Source organism: Ictalurus furcatus, chromosome 6 (assembly GCF_023375685.1).
Source record: "Ictalurus furcatus strain D&B chromosome 6, Billie_1.0, whole genome shotgun sequence".
Classification (NCBI taxonomy): Eukaryota; Metazoa; Chordata; class Actinopteri; order Siluriformes; family Ictaluridae; genus Ictalurus; species Ictalurus furcatus.
Genome location: NC_071260.1, coordinates 7,456,927 through 7,475,109, shown reverse-complemented (window position 1 = coordinate 7,475,109; position 18,183 = coordinate 7,456,927). Strand labels below are relative to the sequence as shown.

Here is an 18,183-nt window from a genome sequence, read left to right as displayed (position 1 = left end):
GACATGCTGTGCACTATTTTTCTCCAGTTTCTAATTCACTCTCCATTGCCACCCTAGATCATAAAACAGCCGACTCCCACCACGTGAAACCACGGAAGAATGCATCCTGCCCGAATCATTCTTTGTTGGGACACTCACATGGGCAACTGACAGAAGTATTGAAGAAGTTCAGGGAGTGAGAGTCCCCATTCAGTGTCCAGTGAGAAAGACGTTTGTGCCCTTATAGCTGTGGGACAAATTAATTACTTGGCCTCACACCCCCTCTTCCACAGGACACCCGGCACTCACAAAACATACCAACTGCTTCAGGGCAAATACCGGTGGCCACGAATGACAAGAGACATACACCGATTCACCTCCCCCTGCTCAGTCTGTGCCAAGGTACCACGAACAGTACTTCTTCCAGGCAAATTATTCCTGCTGCTAACACCTCAAACACCATGGTCACACATTGCCATAGATTTCATTACCAACCTTTCCCATCTCTGTCAACAACACTGTCATCATGGTTGTTGTGGACCGGTTTTCCAAGTCTCTACGGCTGATTCCACTGCCAGGCCTGCCATGAGCTTTGAAACAGCCAAAATGGTCTTCAAGCATGCCTTCCTGAACTATGGCACCCCTGAGGATCCAGTGAGCTACTGGGGGGATCAGTTCACGTCCTATGTCTGGAAGGACTTCATGGAGAAGCTAGGTGTCTTGGTAAGCTTGACGTCTGGCTACCACCCTCTAGTAAACGTGCAACTGGAGAGGGCAAATTAAGAGATTGGCTATTTTGTAAGAACCTTCAGAGGACAGGGCATGATTTCTCCTATGGGGTGAGTATGCGCAAAACTCCCTAAAGTACTCCACCACTAACCTCACCCCTGTCCAACGCATCCTGGGGTTCCAGCCACCCCTACTTCTGTGGAATGCCAACCACAAAGCCTCACTCGCTGTGGATAGCTGGTTCTAATGGAGTGAGCATGTGTGGGAACAGGCCCACCAACGTCTAGAGCATGCGGCCCAATCAAACAGGAAATCTGCAGATAAGCAGCTTGGAGAGACACTCAGGTGACTGGGTATGGCGTTCCACCAGAGACGTATGGGTCACGGAGCTAAAAATTGTTGCACCGATACACCAGCCCATTCAAAGTCCTCCAGTCTTACAAGCTGGAATTACCACGCCGCAGTCGTGGCCCCATTGTTCCATGTTTCCCACCTCAAACCAGTCACTCAGGATCCCCTCGCAGAAGGTATACCCCTCCACCCCCAAGCACCCCTGGGCATTGAAGGTCTTCATGCATGCCACCCCAATTGTCCAAGTCCTTGTCCTAGGGGGAGAGATAGGAGAAGAATTACTCCTGGAGGTAGTGCTTCGGAGGGGGATCTGTCATGTCAATGCTGGAATCAGCATCCAACTACACTTCCCAGAACTCAGCATGGCCTACAAACATGGTCAATGAGAACTACAACACCCAGATTCTATCACGGTCACACTCAAAAGTCACACTCACACTCATGGTCACACTCAACAGATCACACACACCTGGACTCAATCACAGTCGCCACCACTTTAACAGTATAAATAGACTGTCAGTTCTCACAGTCGTTGTGAAGTATATGCACTGTGTCTTTTGTACCTGTCTATAACAAGACTTTTGAGTTATTGATTGTTTCTCTGATTTTGAGAGAGTTTTTCTATTCACATTTTTGCTCTTGCCTGCCCTTGTTTATGCAGTTTGCTCATCACCAAAAAAATGTTGACCATGTTTTTGGATTGCCTCTTTGTCCTGCTTACCTTGTTAAGTAAAACCATTGAGTTCTTGCACTTGTGTCCTCAACTGTCTGACCTCTGAATTATCAAGATAGCAATTCTTGACTTTTTCATTGCACGCAGTATTTGAAAATGAACCCGAATCATTTCTTGGAACTAATGGAATTAATTTGAGTGCACAAAAAAATTGTCATTGCATTGTCACCAGAAAAATTGAAGTTGTAAAAAAATACAGGTGTTATTCCAAAACATATTCAAAAGAGAGCATTAGGTATGCTCCAGACCAGCTACATTCACCATCCACTTTATTAGGAACACCTGTAGACCTGCAGATTCATGCTGTTATCTAATCAGCCAATCATGAGGCAGCAGTGCAGTAATAATAATAATAATAATAATAATAATAATAATGCAGATACAAGTCAAGAGCTTCAGTTAATGTTCATATCAAAAATCAGAATGGGGAAAATGTGATCTCTGTGACTTTAACCGTGGTATGGTTGTTGGTGCCAGATGGGCTGGTTTGAGTATTTAAAAAACTAGACACCCAAACCAGACAGTTGTAGACTAGAAGAAAGGAAAAAAAAAAAAAACACCTGGTCTTTTTCCAGTCTTCAACTGTCCAGTTTCAGTGAGTCTGTGCCTATAATAGCCTCAGATTCTTGTTGTTGGCTGACAGGAGTGGAACCTGATGCGGTCTTCTACTGTTGTAGCTCATCCACCTCAAGGTTTCATGTGTTGTGCACGCTGGGATGCTTTTCTGCTCACCACGGTTGTAGGGAGTGTTTATGTGAGTTACTAAAGACTTCCTGTCAGCTCAAAGCAGTCTGGTCATTCTCCTCTGATCTCTCTCATCTACATGGTGTTTCAGTCTGCAGACCCTCCGCACACAGGGTAGGTTTTTGCTGTTGTTGTATTTTTATTATTATTATTATTATTTTTGCACCGTTCTGTGTAAACTCTAGAGACTGTTGTGTGTGAAAATCCCAGGAGATCAGCAGTTTCTGAAACACTCAAACCAACAACCATGCCACAGTTAAAGTCACAGAGATCACACGTTTCCCCCATTATGACGTTTGATGTGAACATTAACTGAAGCTCTTGACTTGTATCTTAATTTATTCAATGCACTGTCAAATGATTGGCTGATTAGATAACTGCATGCATGTGCATGCGTACGGGTGTTCCTAATAAAGTGGACGGTGAGTTTATGTATCTGGTTAGACCAGGCTGTACTTTTCCGCAGGGACATGAGAGTGTGACGGTATATTTTTTGTTCCTACTCCTGACGCACACCTCTACAGTTGGTTGTTTAGTTTCGGTTCGCTTCGTGCAGTTACCTGAATTGTCCACCAGATGTCACGGTAGTGTAATCTTTCAGGACATTTCCACAGCACGAATGAACGCTTCATGATCTTTTTGTTAACAGAGTGAACATAAGCGCGTTTGACGAAAGCGTGTAATATTTTACACAAATAGGCATAATATTGTACAGACTTCTTTTTAGCATTCTGTTTGTCATTTGAGAAAATAATGACTCTAAAAGTTCTGCGCACATTTCGACTTGGAAACAAGCGTCGCAGATCAGGACTTTTATTTTGGATGAGGCAGGAAGTGTTACTATTTTGTACCCGTAATCGAGGTCATATTTACAGTCACGTATCCAATCAAAAGAAGCAAGGGCGGTATTTCTCTGAATACAGGTGGGAGAAAAAAACGAAACACCATTTGAGGCTTCCGAGAAGTGTGCTGGTTTCTAACGATTTCCTAGATGTTTTCATTTCAGAAAACAGTTCGGTGTTGGTTGTTAGAGGCGTGCTAATGGACTGATGAGAGCTAATTTAATTTGGTACAAGTAAATCTAGGTTATAAGGTAAAGTTAGTTGGAAGTTATGGTAACGATGTTATTTTTTTTTAATTCACTTGCGCAAAAGAGGATGCGGTGAAGATCTGGTTAGCTTCAGAGCTAAAGCTAATGAAGTTGGCGCATGAAGGCATATACAGTGGTGTAGGAGAAGCGAAATGACGGCGTTAGACGCGTAAAATGCAGAGAGCGCGGAGTGAGTGAGGAGGGAGGTTTCACTGTCTCAGCTCTCAGCTGCTATGGATCATGTTTACACACTGCTCATGCTGATTGTGCCATGCTCAGGTCTGTAACTCACTCCTCTCTTCCGGAGTTAATATTCACCACACTGACGTCACACTCCATCCACGTGTTTACAGGCTGATTCATCTGAATGAAACTTAAACTCGAGATCACTTTTTTAATTGAGTAAATTTAATCTAGTTTACTTTCTAGAGCAATAACATGACCCCTTTAACACCTTTCTGCCTGCAGTGTTGTGTGGACACGTCCCTGCACCGGTCAAACTCACCATGGATTCCCAGAACTTTGTCCACCTGCTCACGTGGCAGGCTGGACCAGGGTCTCCTGCAGGACTGCAGTACAGGGTCTTCTTCCGCTCCTATAGGTATGGACCTTACACTTTAGTTCTTGAGAGAGACGCTTTAGTCCAGGAGAGAGATGCTTTAGTCCATGAGAGAGACACTCTAGTCCATGAGAGAGATGCTTTAGTCCTTGAGAGAGACCCTTTAGTCCAGGAGAGAGACCCTTTAGTCCAGGAGAGACCCTTTAGTCCATGAGAGAGACGCTTTAGTCCAGGAGAGAGACGCTTTAGTCCATGAGAGAGACACTTTAGTCCATGAGAGAGATGCTTTAGTCCTTGAGAGAGACACTTTAGTCCATGAGAGAGATGCTTTAGTCCTTGAGAGAGACGCTTTAGTCCAGGAGAGAGACCCTTTAGTCCATGAGAGAGACGCTTTAGTCCATGAGAGAGACGCTATAGTCCATGAGAGAGAAAGTTTGGTGTATTAGAGAAACAGTTTAGTCTGTCTAACTTGTCTGTCCTGGGTTGTGTTTGTGTGAATGTGCAGTGTCGACTGGAAGGTGGTGGACAGTTGTGCAGCAGTGCGTTACCCATTGCGCTGTAACCTAACAGATGTTTTCACCAATCTGGAAGAGGCCTACTACATCAGTGTTACAGCTGTTTTAGGGAAAGAGATGTCCACACCCGTTTCCTACAATCCGTTTAAACCAGAGTTTGATAGTGAGTATCACATGTTCACAAACTTGGTTTAGAGTTAACAACTTGCTTATGGGCCACATGTCGACTTTTACACATGCATACGGCGACAACGGTTCACATTCTTGTGCTACATATTACAGCAAGCAGGTTTGAAGAATACAGCCCTATTCGAACTGGCTTGGTTTATCAGCGGGACGCCTGTAATCATTTTCTTTTCGCAGTGATGAAATTCTTGCATCTGAGGGTACATTTACACGACAACGAAAAGTTTCGCGTACAGACGATAACGTTCTCAAAACGATCCCCATTCACACGGATCCGCGAAAATGACTAAAAACATTGTATTATGCATGACAGTCCAGTAGCTGGTGATGTCTCTTTGTAAAGAAACACTACACGCCTGCGCACATAAGCATTCACTTCAACGTGTGCGCCATGTTGATCCGGTCAAGGCTGCCATATAAACAAATACACGTGAACAAGTGTTTTTTCTAGATAAAAAGCACAATAATCTTTACATTTCTCAAACAATTTCAGTGGTTTATGATCTATGTGGAGCACAAAAATAGTTCTGTCTCCAGTTACTTAGAATCTCGATAGTTAGACTTGGAAAATTATTAATTGTCGTAAGGAATTGTGAAAACTCGCGCTTGTCAAGCATATATTTGGCTTATTTTTCTTGGTTAATAATTGCAGAGACGTCCCTAATGTAATATAATTTAACGTACATGAACTGTGCATAAAGATTATTTCATTGTGGAAAAGGATTTTTCTGTCTTCAACCCCATCTTTTAGCTTTTCTTGTGCTCCATGTCAGAATTCTGTTAACAAAGCGCGCTTTCATTATCGATATATTTTAAGCGACTCACGACAGCATCACTGTCGTGCTTCAGTGCCACACAAACTCTGCTTTGTAATGTTTGATTTTCTCCGTGGTGTTTAATATAAAATGCCTTCCTGCCTTAGAGGACTTGGAGGTCGCACACTTTCTTCCTCAGTCACTAGACAATTACTCCTCCGTCTGATGGAGACTGAGGTCATGTTGGGAATAGGTAAAAGGTAACGTTGACATAAACAGTAAACTGAAGAAAGTCATTGTCGGTGACTCTGGGTTTTCTGGCTAGCCGTATCAGATTACGTACGTATGATGTCATGCACCACTGAATAGGAAGTGGCTTATACTTCCCGTTATTGAAAAAATAAAACGCTAGTGTTCTATTTGAGATGATATTACTTTTCTAAAATTCATACACTAGACGGAAGAATACATAGTGCATAATGTAAGTGTGTAGTACATCATTTGGGACACAACTTTAGTATCTACTTTTCAAAGTGTGTTTTCGGGAAGAGAAGTAACGTAGTGAGTAAACATGTCCCGTGCTGTGCGCAGACCAACTAATTGATAACGAGATCCGTTGACAACGATTTTCATAATCGATTATTATCACTAAGTCCTATCATATTTTATGTCCCGGTTCCAGTGTCACTTGAAAGTGTCTGACATTAAGGGAGACAAATGCATTATGATTTTATTTCACGTTGTCTTTAAAGTCTGTTCTGTAGGACGTAGCCTCATTACACACAAATAAGGAGGTAAAACGTTTGTGCTGTTTAATGATTTTAAGAATAATCATCACAAAAGTCCTTCCCAAAGATATGGAATTTTCAGTCAAACACATTTTTATATTTTATCATTTCAAATTCGGTATTTTCACAAAAAATGCTATCCTGCAGAGCATGCACTAAACTCCACAGTATTGGTCTCAGCACTAACTGTTACCCAGAGTAATTTATACTGAACAGTTTAAATGTAATTAGCCAGTGAGGGAGTCTGAAAGCTTCATTACAGATGTTGGCAGGTGCCAGTCCTGGGTTTCTTCAAAATATCTTGAGATTTGAACTTATAACCTTCCTGGAACTGGCTCAGCACATTAGCACTGAACCCCTAAATGAATTTATAAATAATTTTGGACACCACCACAGCTCACCTATAAGTTTAATGTAGGCATTTTAGGTATTTATCATAAACAGCCAGTAGCATTGTGTGTTGTATTGTGGTATACCTCAGGGTTTATGTATGTACTTAGGGATGTCACGATACCAAAAAAATAGTAGTCGGTACTGATACCACCAAAAGTACATGATAATCGATATCAAAGTCGATACCACGGTGTGGTATAAAAATAAAAATTTAAAAATAAAATTCAAATCTCTCGTGGAGGACAACCTCCAACGGAGCCCACGCTACTGCAGAAAAACAAGTACTGTCACGTTTTAAGAATGTTGGTACCGACTTGGTACCGAAGTATTTGTTCTCGTGACATCCCTATATATACTTTTTATCTGAATTGTAAACTGTGTTGGGTAATGTGAATGTTTTTTATATTTACACTGTGTACTATAAGGAGTATATTCATTATTACATATGGACAAATTGCTTTCCAATGAACTTTTATTTATATTTGTCATTTTGTGTCTCGTAGCTTGGCTAGAGCCTCCGTCACTGCAACTTTCACCGTGTAATGACTCCCTGTGTGTGTACGTTCAGTCTCCATCTGAGAGACTTGACACAGTTTATAAGAAATACAACTACGTGCTTAATGTGACCAACGAAAAAGGAGTTCAGGTGGTGAGTATTACTTCTTATATTATATTTGCCTGACTATTGGAATGATTATATTTGCTTAATTACAAAATGAACTCGGGAGTGTTTAATATGTTCTTGTGTCAGTATTTACGGACATCAGCCTGTGTCACAGGAAGGCTAACAGGAAGAGTCCTCATCATGGGAAAGCAGTTATTAATGTTACAGCACTTGTGAATAAGAACTACCAGCTAATCATAGTGTAGGAGGAGGAATTTGTCTGAACACCACTGCAGTGATTATGATTTAGTTGTAGAATGTCTGTAGAGTGCGATGTGTAGATTGTAAACCGTAATTTGGATACAAACACTTCATTATTATTATTATTATTCACATTTTTAAAATTACTTCTGCAACGGTATTACATTTTATCATTGTTAACATAATGTATTCGAAATACAGCCCTTTCATAACATTTGTAACATGTTATGAATAAGGCATTATGCACAGTGTGTAAAATTATTTATGAACATGCACTAAGCTTAGCAAATCTGATGAATCATAAATTTTTAAGATGCATTATAATGCTTTATATCTAGTATTTGTGACACAATATATCACCAGTAACAACAAACTTGACCCCATGTTGCATTACAGTGCATTATTGAAAACACCATTAGTTTAGTAAAAGTCATAGGGAGGGTTTTTCTTCCCCTCTCGGTATTTAAATCTTGCTCTACAGATTCAGGTAGGCACATTGACAACAGGTTATTTTTATGTGTACACAGTTCTTGAGGAACACCAGGGGACTGGGCACTGTAGTTCTGAAAGTGGTGCCGGGGCTGCAGTACTGTGTGTCCGTGAACATCACGGATCGAAAGTCTACTTCAAAACCACCTGTGTGTGCTACTAAACCTGCAGCAGTGAACAACATGGGTAACAGCAGGATGCAGATTTCCTTTATTTTAATTCTTTTATTTATACAGATCATATAAATAAGACTGCCATGTTATTTGCAGTAGGAACAAGTCCACAGAAATATCAAATACCTAAAAAAATACACATTAAGTGTATTGTGTAAAAAAAAAAATTGTCAAGTTTTTAGTTACTATATAACTTAATTCATAAGTTTTGCAAATCAAAGTTGTGCTTTTGCTCATTTTTCTGTTTCTGTTTTAGATGCAGTGATCTCGGGGGTTTTGTCTTTACTGGGGCTGTTGATTGTGGTGACTGTTATTGTCCAGGCTTTTAAAAGGTCCATATTCTTGAAAACCCCTCAACCATTAGTTCTGGTGAGACAAATTCACTCTCAGATTTATTTGTAGTTCACAAGCTAGTCTTAGTAGCACAAACACAGTGATGCCTCAAATGTGAAAGAGGCATTATGAACAAGCATGAGTAATGTGTTCAAATGTTAATCAGCTACATCAGAATGCCAATGTTCTTGCCAGTGTATCCTGTGATGAATACAGTCTAGCAGCATACTATGTTCAAACAGGTAATGAATGTGAGTTTCCTTAGTTGTTAAAAATTGTCAAAATGGCAGCGTGACAAAATATTTTCAAGATGAAATAAAGCCGCCATTTTTTTTCTTGCTTTCTTTTGCAAGACATTGCAAATATTACAAATCTGAATAGGACTCATTATAAATGGAAAGAAAAGGCTACCACTTTACTGTGTTCAGAATTGTCAGTGCATCCCAAAACTGTAATCGATGCTTTCTTGAATCATATAAATTCTTTAAATGATTGCAGAAGAATCCAGGAGAGAGATGGGGGGGCTTCTAGGTGAAGTGTACACAGGTGCTTCCAACATGGAAGTCCTTTTTTTAATCGCAGTGTGAGATGTACACCAGCATTAACAGTCATTAACATCAACAAGAAGGCACAGTTCAGCACCCTATATTAGGCAAGGGGAAAGGATTATCGCTTGCCTCAGTTATAGAAATATGTTAAATATGTCAAAGTTTTAAATGCTTCGTTATTTGACATACAAGGAACAGAGTGATGGAAGAAGACTTGTCTAATTTATTAAAATACATTTATATGATAATGTAGCAAGTGTTGAATAAGAGTTAGCAGCCTTCAAAGTTTTAAATAACTCTCTATAGTTTATATTTATTGCTTGTATATTTAAAGTAATGCTTCAATTAATTTTTTGAGAATAGCACCTTGTGTTTTTCTCAATAAAAATTTTAGTTGTTTTTTTTTTTTTTTTAAAAGTAATGTACTTAATAGATTACTGCTGGCTCATTTTGCCCAGCTACATTGGAAATGGTGGCATCCTCATCACTAAGATCGTGTGACAAGAAATCTTGCTTGCCAAGATTGATCAGCATGTTGCAGTTGTGGTTACTAAACCGCAATTTTTTTTTTTTTTTTTTTTACTTTCAGAATTACTCATTGTCTATGTACAGCGTTGTCAGGCTGTCTGGTAGTTTATATATATATATATATATATATATAAAATATATTTGAGGTATAACAATCCACATATACATGCGAGTGTTTGTGGCTTCATGTTTTTGTCTAGTTTTACAAACCGTTACAGAAGGGTGATGTGGGACATGTTTGCGGTATTAATGCTGGTGTATTGTACACATGCTTTTCTGAACCTGTTATGTTAGTGTATGGTTTGTGAAAAACGGCAAAGAGAGGGGTGCTTTTTTTTTTTTTTTTTTTTTTTTTTTAAATATATATAAAAAATGAGAGGAAGCTACCTCTTAGCTGCTTAAATCTGTGTAGCTAAATGAACAAAATTATTATATAAATGTTATATCAAAAATATACCAAAACATAACAAATAAATAATTAAATTGCACCGATTTACATAACTTAAGCACTAATTTGTGCTCTTGCTTCTCTTCCCAGAGTTCCTTTAATGCCCCATATAAAGTGCAGCTTCTTACTTGGCCCAGTGTGGAGTCTCTCCACAAAACGTGTATTTTGCTGGAGCCCAACACAAACGAAGATGTTCAGGTCAGTGAAGAGGTGGACCAAGAGAAAGCGGATGAAGAGGTGGCTTATGAGGGACGAAGGGGTTGTGAACAAATTGATTGTTGTGAAGAAATCTCAGAAGAAACAAAGTCTTCAATTCCAGGTTCCCCAGAGATCCCATATGAACATACCCATAATTCGGTCACTGAAACATACCCACATGTCCCCGGAACCTTTTTGAAAGAGCACACGTTAACACCAGACATGATCAGACTTAACTGGGAGGCAACAACTCCCCAAACTACAGGTCAAATCCGCACAACACACTTCTTACCTCTAAAAACTCCAATCCAAGAGATCAAAAAGAATGATTTGGCCTTGCTCAGGCATAAGAGAGGAGATGAACTCGGACAGGAGGAGGAGGAGGAGGAGGAGGGCAGTGACAATGTGAATTTCTTCTCCTTGACCCTGGGTGGCCAAAATTCAGAACAAGAAGAAGAGACAGAAGAGAATATGGAAAATGTGAAACCTGAGGTACCTTTATTTGTGTTCGGGCCACCAAAACCTGCCATGAACGTTCAGCCCACATATTCTGAGAGCACAAACAAATGCATTTCATACTCTGAGGAGGAAGACCAGGAGGATACGGAGGAAGAGGAAGCTTTCTGTGGATATATGATGCGGAGTTAAAAGCCATTGTTTTCTCTAAAACAGAATTTTCTCCATCTGTTATGCAAACGAGCTAATGAGCAGCCTTGTGCCTAACAATCTTAGTATTCATATAAGAAAAGCTATCTCTTTGGGGGTTTTATTTTAAATTCACTTGATATTTCTTTAAACTGTACCACTGGATCCCAGTGATGTAGAGAGGTTTTTTGTTTTTTTTTATTACAAAAATTGCCAAAAAGCAAACTGTATTCCAGGCTGCCAGTTACTAGAATCTTACTATCAAAGCATTAGGTATTGCCGCTCGATGTAAGCAACCAATTTTGAACCATGAGAGTACATATATTTGCTTAATTGGAGACCGAACAGTATTGTTCATTAATTCATTCAACTTCAGTAAGTGCCTTATCCTGGTCGGGGTTATGGTGGATTCGGAGCCTGTGAAGACTGGGTGTGAGGCAGGAATACACAATTAACTCCTACAGTTTCTATAATGTAGCCAGTCCTACTACTGTTGTGATTTTCGGAGAATTCTGAGGAAACTGAAGCAGACACTATCAGAATACACTTCACACAGACAGTACACCAAGCTCAAGATCAAACTGGGGACCCTGAAGTTGCTTAATATTAGGGCTGCGGAAAAACCGACCTTTTGTTAAAAATAATTACTAATCGAATGATTATTCCCTGTCCCAAGGACAATAACAAACCTAAATTCCAAATAGAATTAGACTTTTAAACAACGACAAAATATGGTGTCTTGCCATTAATTTTATCAACTCTAAACAGGCAAAATTTATCAATCCTAATTAAACTGAAAGTTCTATGCTTTTTTATATGCAGTGGGTTCAGAAAGTATTCAGACCGCTTTGGTTTTTGCACCCTTTATTGTGTTATAGATTTAATCTAAAATGGATTGAATTGACCTTTTTGGCCATCAATCTACACCCATCTATAATGAAAATTTTCAAATGTGTGGGGTTTTTTTTGTGCAAATTTATTAAAAATCAAAAACTGAAATCTCTCATTTGGAAAAGTATTCAGACCCTTTATTCAGTACTTAAGTCTCTACAAGCTTTGCTCACCTGGATTTGGGTAGATTTTCCCATTCTTCCTGGCAGATCCTCTCAAGCTCAATCAGATTTGGTTCAGCGTTTGTGAACTGCCAAGTTCAGCATTCTCCACAGATATTTTATGTGGGTCAAGTGTGGGCTTTGGCTGGGCTACTTAAAGACATTAAGAAACTTGTTCAGAAGCCCCTCCAGCATTGTCTTGGCTGTATGCTTGGCTTTATGCTTAGCTGTATGCATTGTGGTGTTAAGGTTAGAACCTCTACCCCAGTCTGAGATCTTGTGAATTCTGGAAGCATGACCTCTTTGTGGCTGGATTTATTCATCCTTTCCTCAATTCTGACCAGTCTCCCCATTCATGCTGCTGAGAATGACCCCCATAGCATGATGCTGCCACGACCGTGCTTCACTATAACAATGGTATTAGTAGTTGATGAGCAGTACCTTGGAGCACTTGGAGTTTAATTTTTGTTGTATTAAACAAGAGAATCTTGTCTATTAAGTGTTTGCCTTTTACTTAGGAGTGGCTTCTGTCTAGCCAGTCAAGGCCTGATTGATAGAATATTTCTGAGATGGTTGTCTTTCTGGCAGGTTCTCCCATCTGTTTGGAAGCTCTGTTAGAGTGGCCATTGGGTTCTTGGTCACCTTTATGTCCAAGGCCCTTCTAGATCAGTTATTGAGTTTGGCTGTTTGGCCAGCTCTTGGACGTGTACTAGTGGTTCCAAACTTCCTCTGTTTCACAGTGATGGAGCTCACTGTACACCTGGGAACATTCAAAGCTTTAGAAATTATTTTATACATTTCAGTTCTACGTCTCAACACAGTTTGATTGTGGATGTCTACAGAAAGTTCCTTGGACATCATGGCTTGTGGGATCTTGTACATACAGGTGTGTGCCTTTCTAAATCACGTCCAACCAATTGAATTTGCATTACAGGTTAAACTGAATTACAGGTGGACTCCAGTCAGGTTCCAAAGACATGCCAAGATAATCAAAGCAAACAGGATGCACTCGAAGGGTCTGAATACTTATCTAAGATCGATTTCAGTATTAATAAATGTCATCATAAATTTTTGCATAGATGGATGTCTAAAAACCTCAATTTAATCCAGTTTAAATTAAATCTATGACACAATAAAGTGTGCAATAACTGATGGGTTTGGAATACTTTCAGAACCCACTGTATTTGACTTTGACCATGCCATAAAACATTAAATATCACCAGGAGCTTTCACTGACCAAGCAGGAGCTTTCAGGTGCTTTCATTTTATTTTCATTTCTGTGCATTATTGATGTGTTGCTGTGAAAGGCTTCCCCTCTTTGCATATATAGTATTGCCTTACATATATACTTCTGTTTTAGTATTTTAGTTCTTGCCTTCTTTGCTCTCAAGTTGTCTATCATTGAAAGTTCCGTCTGTGGGATCATTGATTTCTTTAGTGGTGCTAGATCATGAGATCCATGCAGTGTATTTACTATCACATGTGTGCTCAGATATTTAGTTACAGCATTAGTTCCTTTTAGGTACGTTTTGCGATCACAGCTCTGCACAAATTCACCTATGTGAACTTGGTTATTTTTGTTTTCCTACATTCAGTCTGGTCGCCTCTGGCTTGTTATAATCCATGCTAGCAGGCTGTACGTTGTAAAAGAAATCAGCATGTAAACAATGGCAGTGCCGCCAGCACCTTAAGCCATGTGTTATATTCAACTCAGAAATATTTTGGCCTATGCAGTCTGATTATTTACTATAAAACACGCGACAGTGAATTTTCAATATCAACATAGTCGATTATCATAGTAGGTGTACTCAATACTTTTTCATATATATGGTTAGATCACTGTTGCAGATGGCTGTGATATGCACATAGGCTCTCTAACCCAGTACTCATGCTGCATTTGATTAAAACTCATGACTCAGAATTTCCAAGCTTCAGCTAGGAAAGACCAAAAAAAAAATGTGCCTCAATTCAGAATTCCTACTTGAAAACTAGATACAGTCTCCTCAACCCCAAGTTCAGTAATAGACATTAAATGAGCATGGTTGCTCATAGCATCAGAAGAGACAACAGAAGACACATTGGCTTGTTAAACATTGACAGTACAGTTTGCCGGAAAATATACATCACTCCTCCCAGTTAGCAGACTAGCCAACGAAAGATGAACATGAAGGCATCCATGTTTTTCCTCCATTTTGTAGTTAAAAAATGACGAAATTCCAAGTTCCACCTTCCCACTTCCAAATCAAATGCAGCATAAATGTTTTCATAGACACTTCGGTCTCTGGGAGGGTTTCATGTATTAAAACATTTCGCTTCGTCAGTCATGTCAAAATAACACAGATCATCAATGTTACATGAACTGTTCAACAGTATTTCATATTTACCGGATTAAATATTATTTTTTCACTTTTTTTCTTCACTTTTTCAATTGCAGTATACTTTTCTTTGTTTTTCTGCCAGTCCTACAATATGTTCCAGGTCTTGATACATACAACAACACATACATAGGAAATCATGATGTATTATTTTTTTTATATGATGTCAGAACTCTCTTGTAGTGTTATTTTTTTCCACTGATTGTGCTGCCTGGATCATGTTCAGTATTGATTATAATGTTGGTTGTAATTCAGTGTTAAACAGAAAAGCTGTTGGTTTCATTTCATGCTATGGTTTACACTTCACCATTACTAGCTCCTGTAGCTGTATCAGGATCTGTTATCACCAAGTCAAAGCACTTCAGGTTATTTCATGTACAGGAGTTAACAGTGCTAGCATTGTAACTTTGATGCATTTCAAATTTTTTTTATATGCTTTTTAAAAACATGTTTGTATTAGTATCTTTGCAAGTGATATCTTAGGAATAACTGCAAGCTTATACAATAAACTTATACATTCAGTAGTACAGGTATAAGTCCTGTTGGTTAACTGGTATTTTTGAAACTCATTAGATTGTTATTCGAGTTGCAAATGATGCTAAAGGAACTATGGGTTCAAAAAGAGAAGGTATATTAAAGTAGTAGGGAACTACATGACTAAAAAAAAACAAAACATTATTTTATGTTTAACACACACTAGTTCACACACCTCACTTATGCATAAACACACACAATGCGGTCAGCCAGGGTGAATTGCGCACGACAGCAGGGGATACTGAGTGTGTCTGACGTGACCACACAGAAGACCAGGCTCTGCTGGCGCCTGAGACGTCACCACACGGACCATTGAGATCTGCTTGCACGCGAGCCGTGACCACACGGACCATCGGGATCTGCACGTGCCCGAGATGTGACTACACGGACAACCAGTCTCTGTTGGCACCCAAAACGTGACCACATGGAGCACAGGCCTCTGCTCACTCTCGAGACATGACCACATGGGCCAGGGGGCTCTGATCGCACCTGAGACATGACCATATGGACAACAAAGCTCTGCTCATGCCAGAGACATGACCACACAGACCACTGGGCTCTGCTTGCACACGAGACGTGACCACGCAGACAACAAAACTCTACTGGCACCCGGGACATGACTACATGGACAACCAGTCTCTGTTGGCACCTGAAACGTGACCACATGGACCACCAGGCTCTGCTTCCACCCAAGACATGACAACACGGTCCACCGGGCTCTGCTCGCGCCAAAGACTTGACCTCACGGAACAGCGGGCTATGCTCATGCCAAAGACATGACAACATGGACCAGGGGGCTCTGATCACGCCCAAGACATGACCACACATACCAGTGGACTCTGCTCGCACCCGAGACGCTACCACTCGGACAACCAAGCTCGGCTGGCACCCGAGACGTGACGACACCGACAACCGGACTCTGCTCACCGCCCGAGACATGACCACATGGAAGACCAGGCTCTGCTCGTGCTCGAGACATGACCACACGGAGCAGTGGGCTCTGCACGCACGCAAGACGAGACCACACGTACCAGCGGGATCTGCATGCGCCCCAGACATCACCACATAACCACACAGACCAGTTGGCTCTGCTCCCGCCCGAGACATGATGACACGGAGCACGGGGCCCTGCTCGCGCACGAGACGTGACCACACGGACCTCTGCTCACTCTCGAGACGTGACCACACGGACCTCTGCTCACTCTCGAGACGTGACCACACGGACCTCTGCTCACTCTCGAGACGTGACCACACGGACCTCTGCTCACTCTCGAGACGTGACCACACGGACCTCTGCTCACTCTCGAGACGTGACCACACGGACCTCTGCTCACTCTCGAGACGTGACCACACGGACCTCTGCTCACTCTCGAGACGTGACCACACAGACCAGCAGGCTCTGATCACGCCCGGGACATGAACACAAGGACCAGCAGGCTCTGTTCAAGCCTGAGACATGACCGCACAGACCAGCGGGCCCTATGAGACCTGACCACACGGACAACAAAGCTCTGCTTGCGATAGAGACATGACCTACTTGACCACTTTATTCTTTATTTTGTTATAATCTAAGTAAGACATATTAGATCAGTATACCTTGACCAAAAATAACATTATTTCTATAGCTATTACACCCATTGTTACTCTAAAATATACATGACTAGAAAGATGTATGCCGAGACCCTCCTAAAAGAGGTTTTGCCCCGCCCATAAATCTTTAGTGGCTGCTTGACTTTCTCATAGTCGTTTCATCAGAGAAGTACACACAGTGTATGTTCATGTTATTAGCAGTATATTAGGTAAATGAGCAGGAATGTAATTTTTAAACCTGATAAATGAACCAAAATAAACCATCAAAAGGTGTTTGGTTACAATTACTGCTACTGCTCTACTATGGACAACCAACAGATCTGACATACACTTAAATAGCCATTGTAAATATATAAATTATTTGTGTAGTTTTCAATTCAATTCAATTCAATTAAATTTTATTTGTATAGCGCTTTTTACAATAGACATTGTCTCAAAGCAGCTTTACAGAAATATCAACATGGTATACAGATATTAAAGGTGCGAATTTATCCCAACTGAGCAAGCCACTGAGTGGCGACGGTGGCAAGGAAAAACTCCCTAAGATGTTTTAAGAGGAAGAAACCTTGAGAGGAACCCGACTCAGAAGGGAACCCATCCTCATCTGGGTAACAAAAGATAGTGTGAAAAAGTTCATTATGGATTTATATGAAGTCTGTATGGCCTTAGGAGCAGCCGTAGTCCCAGCAGTCTGGAATTAGAGAAGATTTGAGCTCCATCCAGAGGCAGAAAGGATCTGGATCTCTAGTATCTCCATAAATTCATGTGGGGCTCGGCGAAAGGAGAGAGGGAGAAAAAAGATAATTATGACTGCGAAGTAGTAGAACAGAATCTAGTCAGGGTAGGCTTGAGTAAACAAATACGTTTTAAGCCTAGACTTAAACACTGAGACTGTGTCTGAGTCCCGAACACTAATAGGAAGACTGTTCCATAACTGTGGGGCTCTATAAGAGAAAGCTCTTCCCCCTGCTGTAGCCTTCACTATTCGAGGTACCGTCAAATAGCCTGCATCATTTGATCTAAGTAGGCGTGGCGGATTATATAAAACCAAAAGGTCGCTTAGATATTGTGGCGCGAGACCATTTAGTGCTTTATAGGTTAATAAAAGTATTTTATAGTTAATGCGAGATTTTACTGGGAGCCAATGCAGTATTGATAATATCGGTGTGATATGGTCGTACCTTCTAGTTCTAGTTAGGACTCTAGCAGCTGCATTCTGGACTAACTGGAGCTTATTTATATTCCTACTGGAACATCCAGACAGTAAGGCATTACAGTAATCTAATCTAGAGGTGACGAATGCATGAACTAGTATTTCCGCATCATGTAGTGACAATATGTTTCTTATTTTAGAAATATTTCTGAGATGAAAGAAGGCTATCCTAGTAATATTATCTACATGAGCATCAAATGATAGGCTGGAGTCAATAATCACTCCAAGGTCTTTAACTGCTGCACATGATGAAACAGAAAGACCATCCAGAGTAACCATGTGATCAGAAAGATTACTTCTAGCTACACGTGGGCCTAATAAAAGTATTTCTGTTTTATCAGAATTAAGTAGAAGGAAGTTAGTTAACATC

The 18,183-nt window shown here is 40.5% G+C and overlaps 1 protein-coding gene across 1 annotated transcript; it reads left to right on the top strand.

Moving 5' to 3' along the window:
- The first annotated feature begins 3,468 nt into the window (after positions 1–3,468).
- Positions 3,469–15,711, top strand: crfb2 (cytokine receptor family member b2). The gene is made up of 7 exons (XM_053626397.1): positions 3,469–3,905; positions 4,095–4,227; positions 4,691–4,863; positions 7,326–7,471; positions 8,215–8,362; positions 8,606–8,718; positions 10,297–15,711. The coding sequence occupies exons 1-7, from the start codon at positions 3,860–3,862 to the stop codon at positions 11,050–11,052; spliced, it is 1,515 nt and encodes a 504-aa protein (XP_053482372.1). The 5' UTR covers positions 3,469–3,859; the 3' UTR covers positions 11,053–15,711.
- The last annotated feature ends 2,472 nt before the right edge of the window (positions 15,712–18,183 follow it).